Here is a 12,726-nt window from a genome sequence, read left to right as displayed (position 1 = left end):
CCAACTTGGCACAGCTGGCCTGCCCTCAATCTTCCTTGCCAGTTTAGAGGGGACAGGTTTCATGCGCAAACCTTTCCAGTTCCATGTTACTGGGCACGGTCATTCTGATGGTCAAATCAGGTCATTTAAGAGGCCCTAGTGGTGAAGAGATGTGGGGTTCTGGGATGAGTCTCATTGGCACACACTGTTCTGTTACATCTTCTCAGGTCTCAGTCCAGGGCGGCCACGCCGTGGAGGCGCTGCTGGCTGCACAGGCACAGATGACCGCACCCCTTCACACCTGTTTCCTCATCACCAAAATGGGCTCACTGATGACTGGGACCACACCGATTCTGTGGGGTGACACAGGTGGCGCTGTCAGCTCCCTGCCCAGCAGAGTGCAGCCATGCTCCATTATGACGTGTGGATGATGACAAAATGGGGTGCCTGTCACCAGGAGGCTCGCAGTCCAGCTGAAGACAGGAGGCCAGGCCCTGGGAGAAACTGACCATGGGCGCAGTGTTTGCCAGGGCCTGCGTGTCCCCCAGCTGCAGCAGCCAGCAGGAGCTGGAGACAGGGAGGGGGGCTGGTTCCAGCTGCTTCAGTGCAGGCGATGCAAGTGTTTGCCCATGGGGGTCTGGCCAGGAGGCATGCCTGGGGAGCCTTCGTGGGAAAGATTGGCCTAGCCATGCCTTGAGGAAGGTAGAACGGGAGAGGAAGCAGGAGGGATTTCAGAGTTGTCCTAGGGCACATGTGTGCTTCATGACAGAAGGCCCGCTGGTCTGTTTTACATACTGTAAGGGCCATATGCCCACCCAGGCCCAGGTTTGGATCGGCCAGTCTGTAGGTATAGCTACCCGAGTTCACGTCCTCCAGACCCACCTTCTCGGAGTCCTGTCTTTCTCAGGTTGTCTACAACTTGCTGGCAGATTCTAAGTTTAAATCCTGTGTTGATGGTACTGGAGTCTGGACTTTGGGCAAGCAAGAGCTCTGCCACTACAGCCTTAACCTTTTTTGTCCATTATTATTATTTTCAAATAAGGTATCTCATTTCTGCTTTGGTGCCCTGGATGGTGACCCATTGATTTGTGCTTTCAGTGTATCTGGGATAATGCGTATACACTACTATCCCCAGCTTTTCACTGGTTGAGTTGGGGTCTTGCAAAGTTTCCTTTTGCCTGGGCTGGGCTCAATTTTTGACTCTTCTGAACTCCACCTTGGCAGTAATTAGAGTTACAGGCCTGCTCATGTTTTATTATATCGGGGCCCGTGGAGGCCATGGGGAGAGAGCTGTGAACACAGACCCAGGTCTGCACCCTCTAGGGCACAGAGACTGGGGTGGCTCCTGCTTGTGAGTGCAGTGTGCACTTTGCAGAGGATGGATAGGCCGTTCCTTTATTGCTAGCTAGTTTGGGCTTGTTTTTTTTTGTTTTTTGTTTTTTGTAGTACTGAGGTTTGAACTCAAACTAGGCAAGCATTCTACCACTAGACTTAATTCCATAAAGCAATGGCCAGGCATAGCTTCCAGCCAGCTGTGCTATTTAACGAGGACAGCACAGCCAGCATTATGGGGGCATCTTGGTGTACCCCTTCTCTCGGCTCTGTGCCTGGCGGACCCACGGCCTGTCCCCAGCTGTCACAGGGTTGGCACAGGCGGCTCTGTCACCTCCGGGACCACTGACAGCCTTTGTGGAAGCCTGAGGTGGATGCTTGCTGAGGGCCTCCCCTCATTTGTGGCTGCTCCTCCAAGTCAACAGTGAACTGCAGGGGCTGGAAATGTGGCTTAGCAGTAGAGTGCTTGCCTCAGTTGCATGAAGCCCTGGGATGGACTCCTTAGAATCACATCAACAGAAAAATCAGAAGCAGTGCTGTGACTCAAGTGGTAGAGTGCTAGCTTTGGGCAAAAAGAAGCTCAGGGACAGTGCCCAGGCCCTGAGTTCCAAGTGCCAGGACTGGCAAAAAAAAAAAAAAAAAAAAAAAAAACTGCAGCCACTGTGTGTGCTGATGGATGGCACCAACACATGATTGGTTAGCAAATTCCCTTCTGAAATCTTTCTCCAAGAGTTTTCAAAATCAGAGAAGTGGCCATGTTTCAGAAGTGCCAGGATCCCTGTTTGGATGGTGGTCACCAGTCTGAAGGGAGATGAAAACAGGAGGCATATGGCAGCTTCCTAGCTTTCTAGCACTGAGGCCACATTAGGGCTGCGATGATCTCTGCTCCTCTTGCCCAGCTCAGCCATACTCAGTTGTGTTTGGGGTATGTTGCCTCCTACTGTAAAGTTCAAAAGGACCATGTATGTGTGGTCACCTGTATAATGGGTTGTAAGAACACTTGTCTTTGCCTTCCGGCAGGGCTGCTAAAATGTAAAGTCCCAACTCAGGTTCAGCCTGATGTTTTGATGATTAAACTGCCGGCTGAGAAGTTCCTGCCAGCCTATGCCTGGGCTGGAGGGCATCTGTGGAGAGAATGATGGATTGTGCAGTCTAAGAGTTGTGCCTACATTCAGCAAGCAGACAGAAATTATGCCAGGGCTCTGCAGAAGGCTGCCCAGGGCACCTGCCTTCTGGGGGCCTCTGGTTCAACAGGATTTGGAGTCTCATGCAGCAAGTCATCTCCGGCCTCTCTAGAGCTCTGGCCTCAGGATAGAGCCCCTTTCTCTCTGTCCTCTGGCCATTTATGTGCAGGACTCTTGGGGGCTCAGTGTTTGCTTTGGGTTTTTTGTTTTTTGTTTTTTGTTTTTGCCAGATCTCTTCTCCCCTCCACCTGCAGACCCTTTCCTTGTCCTCCTCAGCTCAGAACAGGAGCAACAACTGACAATGCCACCAAGAGAGCACTGTTCTCCTTTCTACAGAAACAGGCAAACGCCATCCTTTCTCTAGGGAGAAAGACCTAAGCAAAGAAAAAGTACTAGGGGTTGGAGGTGTGGCTCAGTTGATAGAACACTAGCCAGTAAGCAAAAATGCCACATACCACGTTCAGGTTCCTGTCTCAGACTATAAAGAAAAGCGAAACTACTAGATGATGAGCTAAGTGGAGACTGTTAGAGAAGGTTAAATGGACAAGAAGATGGCCTAGATTTTTTTTAAACTGAGGTAGAAAAAGAATAAGAATGTAACAAATCCTCTTTTCAGTGTCATTTGACAACTCATCTGAGTCCATGGCTCAGTCCATGACTTTTTTTTGGTGCCAATTCTGGGTGCTTGAACTCAGGCCTGGGTGCTATCCTTGATCTATTTTTGCTCAAGGTTAGCACTCCACCACTTGGGTCACAGCTCCACTCCAGGCTCTTTTGGTGGCTAATTGGAGATAAGAGTCTCATGGCCTTTTCTGCCCAGGCTAGCTTTGAACTGCAGTGCTCAGATCTCAGCCTCCTGAGTAGCTAGGGCTACAAGCATGAGCCACCAGCACCTGGTGAATGTTTTGATTTTTGCCCCAACTTAGTTACTAACATTTTCTTTATGCTTTCTAATTTACCTAACTTCCTTTTTCATATATGAAAATAAGTCAAAACTCAAACTTGCTCTTGAAAAAGCAGCTAAAGCTTTGAGCTTTGCCATCCAGACTGTCTTGCCTGGAGCTGTGTAGTGAGCAGCGCTCGCCTAGCCACTGTGAGGTTTTGGCGGAGGTGTCACTGCTCCAAGCCCCATTTTCTTCATCTGTAAAAGGGGGGCAGGTATTCCTGCGGGGTAGGGGCTGGCAATACTTGTGGGCATAAGGCATCAAGCATGGTGCCTGGCATCTAGTGGGTACTCCCTAAGTGTGAAGTCATTTGTTACTGTAGTTGAGAGGTAGTGGTAATTCAGCAGGTTTTCCTTAGATGTCCCCTCCCCCGGGAAGCCACGCCTGCCCACAAGGTCTGTACAGGAGGTGCTTTCAGCATCCTCAGCCCTCTGCTTGTCTGCCTCTCATCCTGACCAGCCAGTTGTTTCTGCCTAGTACCTGGCCAGGAGTCTGTTGAGAAGCTCAGGCCAGCTGAATGTACATCCCTATTCATGAACAAAGAGAAGCTTGTTGGGTAGCACAGTGTGCCTTTCAGACCGGGGAGACGGGACAGCCTCTGGAATAAGCATGGGGGGGGGCTGATTGGCGTGAAGGCTGTTTGTACAACAGCTAGAAGCAGGCTGCACACTTGTGGGAGGGTCTGCGGGGTAGACAGCCACCCTGACCGCCCGCCTCACAGCTTGGCTCTGTCTCCCAGGTCGGGAACTACAAGCGGACTGTGAAGCGGATTGACGATGGCCATCGCCTATGTAGTGACCTCATGAACTGCGTGCACGAGCGCGCGCGCATTGAGAAGGCCTATGCACAGCAGCTCACGGAGTGGGCCCGGCGCTGGAAGCAGCTCGTGGAGAAAGGTACCGAGGCCACAGGCAGGGACACCAGCTACTCATCTGCCAAGTCCCTGTCTGGGCCACTTTTCTTCCAATAAATTGGGTCAAGAGAGGGTATCTTACAGTTCTCAGGGATGTGACTTTTGTTGCCTGGGCACTGTCCCTGAGCTCTTTTGCTCAAGACTAGTGGTCTACCACTTTGAACCATAGTTCTACTTCCAGTTTTCTGATGGTTAATTGGAGATGAAGTCTCATGGATTTTCCTCCCCAGCTGGCTTCAAATTGTGATCCTCAGATCTCAGCCTCCTGAGTAGCTAGGATTAGGGGTATGACTTTTACGAGGGCAGTAGGGTGCCTGTTACCCAGTGGGTACAAGCTGTACAAGCTTCTCTCCTTACTCCTTGGGGATACTGGGATGCTGTTTGTTGTTTCATTTTGTTTTTGTGCCAGTACTATGGTTTGAACTCAGGGCCTAGGCACTACCCCTTAGCTTTTTCTGCTCAAGACTGGTGCTACCCCTTAGCTTTTTCTGCTCAAGACTGGTGCTCTAACGCTTGAGCCACACCTCCACCACTTCTGGCTTTTTGGTGGTTAGTTAGAGATCATAGTCTCAGGACTTTCCTGCCTGAGCTGGCTTCAAACCTCAATCCTCAGATCTCAGCCCGTTGAGTACCTAGAATTACAGGTGGGAGCCACTTGCATACAACCTGGAATGTTCTTTGCAGTCAGCCCCTAAGTCTCCTTTTGCAGCCCTTGTTGACCATAGGACACACTTGGGCCTGCCAGCTAAACTCAGAGCAGGAAGAAACTTGAAGAGGTCCCACCAACCAAGAGGCCTTGCTACTCATCACCTTGTCTTGAAACACCCAGAGCAGTTTACCCTTAAGCCTGGCCATGCAGCTTGTCAAATCAGACTGGAGGATGGCCATTGGCCTGCTCCCTGATGCTCGACTTCAAGGGAGGAGCTTCCGGTTTCTGTGGTGGAGGCCTGCTCCTTCCCTCCTCACCACAGACTCGAGACACTGAGGTGGTGACACAGTGCTGTGGGCCGGAGCCCAGTGCCCAGCTAGAGGGGAGCCTGATCGAGTGTAAGGTTTCCAGGCACAGAAACAGCTTCTGGAGCTTCTCAGGCTGTGTGGGGCAGGCTCTGCCAGCATGGCAGCTGACTTAGAGGAGTCAGGTGTCCAGGTGAGGGGTCAGCCATGCCTAGAAAAGCGGCCTGTCCTTTCCCCAGGATGCTGGCGTGGGTCATGGCCAGTTCAGGGTCAGGCCCAGGCTCTCCTCTGAGTCCCTTCTTTGGTGCTTCTATCACCTGGCCACTCTCACCTTGGCTGTCTGGCCTCCAAAGCAGGCCAGGGAGCTGTGTCATTTTGTAGTTACAAGGCATCAGAGCCTCAAGAAGGCTCCATCTCCGCCACCCCAAGCCCTGCATTTGTGTCCCATTCCTCCCTGCCATTTTCACCTTAGTGTCCTCCTCTTCCCCCCCCCCCCTTGCCGGTCCTGGGGTTTGAACTCAGGGCCTGGGTCCCTGAGCCTCTTTGTGCTGTATCACTTGAGCCACAGCGCCACTTCTAGCTTTTTCTGAGAAGTTAATTGGAGATAAGAGTCTCATGGACTTTTCAAAAGCACAGGCTGATTTCAAACTGTGATCCTCATATCTCAGCCTCCTAAGTTGCTAGGATTACAGACATGAGCCACCAGTACCTGGCTTTCTCTCCACCCCTGCAGCCTTGTTATAGCCCTTGCCCTTCCCCACCTGAACCCCTAATCCTCAGTGACAGCCTCAATTAAGTTTCCTTCCTAAGTTGGGGCGAGGGGGGGGGAGTGGTCCACACCTTATTATCCACGCTCCTCAGGTGGCAGGGGAATTGTGAGTTGAACGCCAACCAGAATAAAGTTAAAGTCCCTAATACAAAATGCAGGGTTGTGGGTATGGGTCAAATGGTGGAGCTCCTGCTAACAAGATCAAGAGTCCTATCCCCACTACCATGGCAGGGGTAGACAGAATCTGTGGCTCAAGTGGCAGAGCAGTTAATTAGCAATCAAACAACTAAATACCACAAGGGGATCCTCCAAAGCAGCTTGCCCTTCCTGGCTAGCCTTTTGGACTGAGAGCCACTAGCATGGAGTGAAGTGACACAGCCATGACCGCACTGTCCAGAGCTTTCCATCTGGGCACACAGAGGCCTGGGACAGAGCTGCCCTGGAGACAAGCCTCTGTCCTTCTACTCTGGGCAAAGGCCATCCACGGTGGTGAATCAAAGTGACTACACTACAGATGTAGGGGAAGGAGAGGGGTGAGCTCTTTTCAGAAGGTCCCCCCTCCTCCAGGTATCTTTAAACAGTTTAAGACTTCTAAACTGCAGACAGTTTTTACAGAGCTCAATAGCTTTAGAAAAGGTACTGCTAGCAGCACGTGGGCAGCTCCCATGTGCACAGCTGCAGGGTTACAGGAAACCCTTGCCTCCCGCCAGGGCTGATTAAGCCTCTGCTTCTCCCCTTCCAGGGCCCCAGTATGGGACTGTGGAGAAGGCCTGGATGGCTGTCATGTCTGAGGCGGAGAGAGTGAGCGAGCTGCACCTAGAGGTGAAGGCCTCGCTGATGAACGAGGACTTCGAGAAGATCAAGAACTGGCAGAAGGAAGCCTTTCACAAACAGATGATGGGAGGCTTCAAGGAGACCAAGGAAGCAGAGGATGGCTTCCGGAAGGCCCAGAAGCCCTGGGCCAAGAAGCTGAAAGAGGTGCCTTGCTTCTCACAGGCTGCTGCTTGGCCTGGCCCCTCCCCTGTAGCCCCTCCAGCAGGATCCCTGTGGCCGTCACGCTGCTAGAGGAAAAGCCACCCTCACACCTGCAGCCAAGGTGGCTGCCATTTACTCAGAACCACCCACCCACCACCATACTTCCTCCAGCCTGGGGAATTCTGCACTAGAGACTTAAAGAGCCTTTGCACTAGTAAAAAGGAGTAATATAATTTTGCTCTTTGTCCTGCATGGATTTTTTTTCCTCCCAAATTTGAAAAAAAAAAAAAAAGGGGGGGGGGTCTGATATTCTTGGTTCAATGGTCAAAGTCTCTGAGGCTATGACCTAGCTAAAGGTTGTCATCTGGTCAACCGGGCCCTTAGTATATGGGTTCTGTCCTGCTTGAGGCCTGGCCTTAATTCCTCATTGGACATCCTCCCCCAACCCGCCCCCCTCCATGTGGCTTTTCTCAGAGCCTGTGTGGCTTTCTATTCGGGCTCTCCTGTCCTCTACCGCTTGATCCAGCCACATCTCTTCTCTGTTCCTTCTTGCCCCCTAGCCCATTCATAATGCAGCATTGTGTCCTCTCACAGGGACATTGATACTGACATTGATTCTAGAATGTAGTTTATGACTTTGGTTTAAAATAGAAAGCATCTATTAAACCAGTATGCATTTGTGTGTGTAAAATAGCCATTAAAATGTGTGCATATAAAACAGCCATTAAAATCATGTAGCTAGACACGGTGGTATATGCTTGTAGTCCCAGTACGTGGAAGGATTGTTTGTGCCCATAAATTTGAGACCAGCATGACCAATATAGCATTTGTTTTTTTAAAGAAATTTTTAAAAATCCATGGGAAGTGTGGCCTGTCACTTTGCTGGGGAGCTGGCGTGGCCTGTGCCACTCCTGTGAGCTTTCTCCTTTGGAACTTGCTCCACCTTGACTATCCTGGCAAGCTCCTCCTGGGTTTTGCTCCACACATCTCAGCTGGCTTTGTGCAGCCCACCCCTGCCTGCCCATCCCTGGCTCTTGCTGTCTCTCTTCTCTGTTTTACTCTCACTAGTACTTAATGCCCAATTTCCTCCAGCACTTAATTCCTACATTCGACTCATCTAACTTGAACATGAGCTCACGAAAGCCCAGGTTCTTTGGTCCTCTGCTGTGTTCCGGTGCCTAGAGTTGTGTGTGGCACTGAGCAGGTCCTCAGTGAATCCTAACAGAGCGAGGTCGCTCAGCATGCCTGGCTGCAGTAAGAGAGTACACACGGTGTGTTCTGCCTTCCCCTTCTTCTCGACAGCACACACTCGCCCAGTCTGTGTAATGGCTGGTGAAGACCCAGAACTTTCTGTAGCACGGTGTTCAGAACTCATTCTCTCTGTAGGTTGAAGCAGCAAAGAAAGCCCACCACACGGCATGCAAAGAAGAGAAGCTGGCCATCTCTCGAGAAGCCAACAGCAAAGCTGACCCATCCCTGAACCCAGAACAGCTCAAGAAATTACAAGACAAAATAGAAAAATGCAAGCAAGATGTTCTGAAGGTAAGCTGTATACCCCGTTGGTGGTTTTTTGCTTTTTATATATCAGCAGGTCAGTTGTATTTCATATCAGCCTTTTGTGCCTTTTTGGCTGGATGGAATGAACATGAACAAAATCTCTGCCCTTGGGGTCACACAAATAAGCCCTTTAGTGCCTGCCACAGATGGGGGGCAGAGGCCAGCGCTAGCTAGCAGAATTGGACAACCATCATGCTTAGGAGGACGGAGGGGTGCAGGTGGCTTCCAGAGTCTGACTCGTGCAGAGAGGAGTCATTTGTGTAGGACGCAGTGTGGTGGAACTGAGCAGGGTCGATGTATAAGTACCATATTGCTATTGGCTCTCATAGCCAGGTGGAACTTAGAATGCTGCTGAGGAAGAACTGGAGTTCCAGAAGCAGAGGACACATGTGGGAAGGGGAGGCTCACATCAGTTTATCAGTGTGGAGAGAGGGCTGCAGACAGAGATTGAGTTTCAAGGCCAGCCAGCGCATAAAAGTCTCAGCGTATGGCGGGGTGCATGTGCTTGTAATTCCAGCTATGTGGAATCACAGGTAGGAGGATTGCAGCCCAGACCAGCGGGAGCATAGAGCAAGAGCGGACCTCAAAAATAACAAGGGGCTGGAGGAGGCGTGGCTCAGGTGGTAGAGTGCCTGCCTAGTGAACCTGACGCTCTGAATTCAATCCCCAGTACCATCCAAAATAAAATAATTTCCTAGGGTTGTCTTCTGCCCCCCATTGCTAGAGTGATAGATGGAGGAGGCCTTGCTTCCTGCCTCTGTGGTCTGGCAGCAAGTGGCCTGTCCTCCATGTACAGGTCAAGGAGCAAATTCATAGCTGCCACCAACCTTTTCAGCCTCTGATGAGCTTCCCCACACCCCTGTGATTTACGTGGTAGCAACTCTGCTTTGTGAATGAGGCCAAGGTCAAAGAGGTTTTATTACATACTGCCCAGAAACAGGAGAGCAGAGATCCCACCTGTGACCCTGTCTCCTATGCTCCTCTCTCCCATCCCTGTCTGTATCCTCCTCTCCTGTCCTGCCCGTGCCCCTCCCTCCTGCCCCTCTCCTGCATAGTCTGTGTGGCAGGGAGATTCCCTCCCCCTGCGGACCCACTATCCAGAGAACCAGCACAATGGATTGATGCGCTGAGGTAGTTGGAACCCTTGTGATCCAGATGCTTCTCCAAAGCCCATCACTGGCAATCAAGCTTTTAACATGGGACTGTTCAGAGGACATGCCACTATTGCTGCATGGCTCAGTGGCTATGAGGTACAGGCCCATGTGGACCTGGCCACCTACTCCAAACACCTCCCTGCCAGGCGCACACATGAGCACTTCTTAGGAATCTCACTCATGTTCTGTCTGTCCCTAGACACTTTAAGAGGAGCCTACGAAAGGAATGGCAGTGCCAGGGGCAGAGTGGGCTGCAGGCCAAGGGAATAAACCACAAGGACTCGGAACGTCTATCCATGAGCCTCTGTGCCTGTCCTCTAAATCTCAGAACGTGGTGAAACCGGAGGCACCCCCACTTTCTGTTCACTGAAGACCCGAGAAAATGAGGAGACCAAGACATGTGGTCCCCTCTTTACCTGGCACTTAAGCCTGACCTTGTTTCCAAGACGACTCATTGTGCTGCTGGGGGCCGGGGCCAGGTCTCTGGGTTGGCGCTTTCCCACAGGTAGAGGGATATGGGTAGCTGACATGCTCACAGCCACACACACTGCTCCACGGCGACTGCCCGCCCCCCTCTCTCCCTCCACTGCAGCACAGCACAGCACAGCACAGCAGAGCAGTGTCAGGAGTGTGCTTCGCCTCAGAGCAGTGGAGACTGCGACTTCAACTTGAAATCTGTCCGTCTCCAGGGCTCCTGCTCTTTGAGTTTATAACCCAGGGAGGCCTGAGAAACTCCAGTATGCAGAGTGAACAGTGTAACATGGAAATGAACTGGTCTCATGCATGGCTTTTCGTTTAGACCAAAGAGAAATACGAGAAGGCCCTGAAGGAACTTGACCAGAGCACCCCCCAATACATGGAGAACATGGAGCAGGTGTTCGAGCAGTGCCAGCAGTTCGAAGAAAAGCGCCTACGTTTCTTCCGGGAGGTTCTGCTTGAGGTTCAGAAACACCTGGACCTGTCCAATGTGGCTGGGTGAGTGTCCTTTGAGGTAACAAACACATCTAGTTGTTAAACAGCAGCCATGGTGTGGTGGAGCTAGCCAGAGGGCCTCTCACAGAGAACTGGGGCCAGGGGACCTTGTGCTGTGCCTGGCCTCACAGCCCGCGGTGCGGTGTCCCTGCTGGGGCTCTGCTCCCAGCTCTGCATGTGGGTCTGGAGGGCAGGGAGGGCTGTGCATTCTGGCCCCATATCCAGAACCACCTGCATCTACTGTATGGGAAATCTACCTTTTGGTGTGCCCTGCCCCAGGGCTGCCTTCTGGTGAGGCTTTTACAAGGACCTTCTCATCCTTGCTGCCCTTCTAAGTGGCTCTAGGTGCTCGGGATCCTCTGAAGCACAGTTCTGACTTGTGACATGGGAGCCATGGCATTTCTTGTGTGGTCTCTTCCTCCATGGGCCCAGTGTGCCTGCATCAGGCCAGAGGTGCAGCTCCACTCAGGGTGTAGGCAGACATCTCCTTTTTCATCTAGCTCACAGAACCATTGAGAGCAGTGCAGATCAAGGCTTGTTGCTCATAGGAAATTACAGTCCCTTTGTCTTCTCTTTATTAAAGAAATAAAAGCAGTCATTATTACTTTGCCACCATTCAATTATTGTATGGCTGCATAGTATGGTAGTCCCCCATCAGTTCTGAGGTTGGGTGAGGTTAAATGAGCTGTTGGTAGCCGCACAGTGAACAGGGAGCAGGGCAGAACCGGTGTCCCATTCTTCGGAATGTGCAATGACTCCTGCAGTACAAGTAACCGGCCTCCAGGAGCACAGGCTGAAGTGAGCATAGTTTGTCTCCCAGGGTTTCCCTTCATCTTACCACCCTACCCACTATCAAGGGATCAGGAACACAGCTCCTTCCTGGGGATGCCATAAACAGTACCACAATCTGTAGAGCTCAAAACAGAAATCTGATATCTCACCATTCTGTGGGCTGGCTGTCCAAAACTACGGAGAGGGATGGGCTGTATTCTCTCTGAAAGTTCCAGAGCAGATCCTCCTCCCTCTGACGGCTGCTGACACCTGCTGTCCCCCGTCCACTTCCTCCACTATGGCCAGCTTAGTCAAAGCCCCTGGCCATCTCTCTCCTGCTTCACTCCGTCTTCCCTCTGCGTGTGTATGTAGTCCAGACTGCTTCTTTTGATGAGGGCATTGGATTACCTAGTATTCTCATTTAACTTGATCACCTGTCTAAAGACCCTGTTGTCAGGGCTGGGAAGGTGGCTCAGTGGTAGAGCTCTTGCCTTGCATGCATGGGACCCTGGGTTTGATTCCTCAGCACCACATAAGCAAAAAGAAAAAAGCCAGAAGTGGCGCTGTGGCTCAAGTGGTAGAGCACTAGCCTTGAGCTGAAGAGCTGAGGGACATCGCCTAGGCCCAGAGTTCAGGCCCCATGCCCGGACCCCCCCCCCCCAAAAAAAAAGACCCTGTTGTCAGTGCTGGAATGTAATTCAGTGGTAGAGTATTTGCCTAGCATATATGAGAGCTCTGTCCCCTTTCCCACCAGAAAAAAAAAAGACCCCAATTTCAAATAAGGTCACATTCAGAGGTTCTACAGTGAGGACAGCAGCGTATCTTTTTTGAAGGACACAATTCAGCCCTTAACAGGTGTTATGCCCCTTGAGCAGGAGGAAATGGTGGCCCAGAGAAGGCAAATGACCTCCCAGCCATACAGATCCTGAGTGCAAGTATCAGGTCCCACAGGAATCCAGGGGCTGGGAGGAGAAGCTGGGTGGATGCTCCAAGTAAAGGCTCTGTGGAGGCCCGGGGTTCTGCCACTAAGTCTGCAGCTCTCACGGTCTTCACAGGATGCCTTTGCACATTGGGTCCTAAACCTCCAACTTTCCTCAGGACAACTGGAGATGAGAGAGGGCTTTCTGGAACTCTCCAGTGGCCTCCTCCTCCCCTCCATCTGACTCAGTAGGACCGACCTGCCAGCTCACATGGCTAGTTCCTATTATCTAATGTGGGGCAC

The 12,726-nt window shown here is 51.5% G+C and overlaps 1 protein-coding gene across 5 annotated transcripts in view; it reads left to right on the top strand.

Annotated features, from left to right (window-relative positions):
* Positions 1 to 12,726, top strand: part of Pacsin2 (protein kinase C and casein kinase substrate in neurons 2) — a 95,818-nt gene that overhangs the window by 72,394 nt on the left and 10,698 nt on the right. For 3 of the 5 annotated variants that reach the window (XM_069999710.1, XM_069999708.1, XM_069999709.1), the window contains exons 3-6: positions 4,179 to 4,335; positions 6,818 to 7,053; positions 8,437 to 8,592; positions 10,561 to 10,736. In XM_069999710.1, the coding sequence (XP_069855811.1) occupies positions 4,179 to 4,335; positions 6,818 to 7,053; positions 8,437 to 8,592; positions 10,561 to 10,736 (725 nt within the window). Of the gene's footprint in view, positions 1 to 579; positions 682 to 4,178; positions 4,336 to 6,817; positions 7,054 to 8,436; positions 8,593 to 10,560; positions 10,737 to 12,726 lie in introns of those variants that run through there. The other 2 variants (XM_069999707.1, XM_069999706.1) reach the window with 2 other exon arrangements.

This window comes from Dipodomys merriami, unplaced genomic scaffold (assembly GCF_024711535.1).
Source record: "Dipodomys merriami isolate MVZ:Mamm:240054 unplaced genomic scaffold, mDipMer1.0.p SCAF_55, whole genome shotgun sequence".
NCBI lineage: Eukaryota > Metazoa > Chordata > Mammalia > Rodentia > Heteromyidae > Dipodomys > Dipodomys merriami.
The sequence above is the reverse complement of the archived record's forward strand: the minus strand, read 5'-3'. Positions and strand labels throughout refer to the sequence as shown.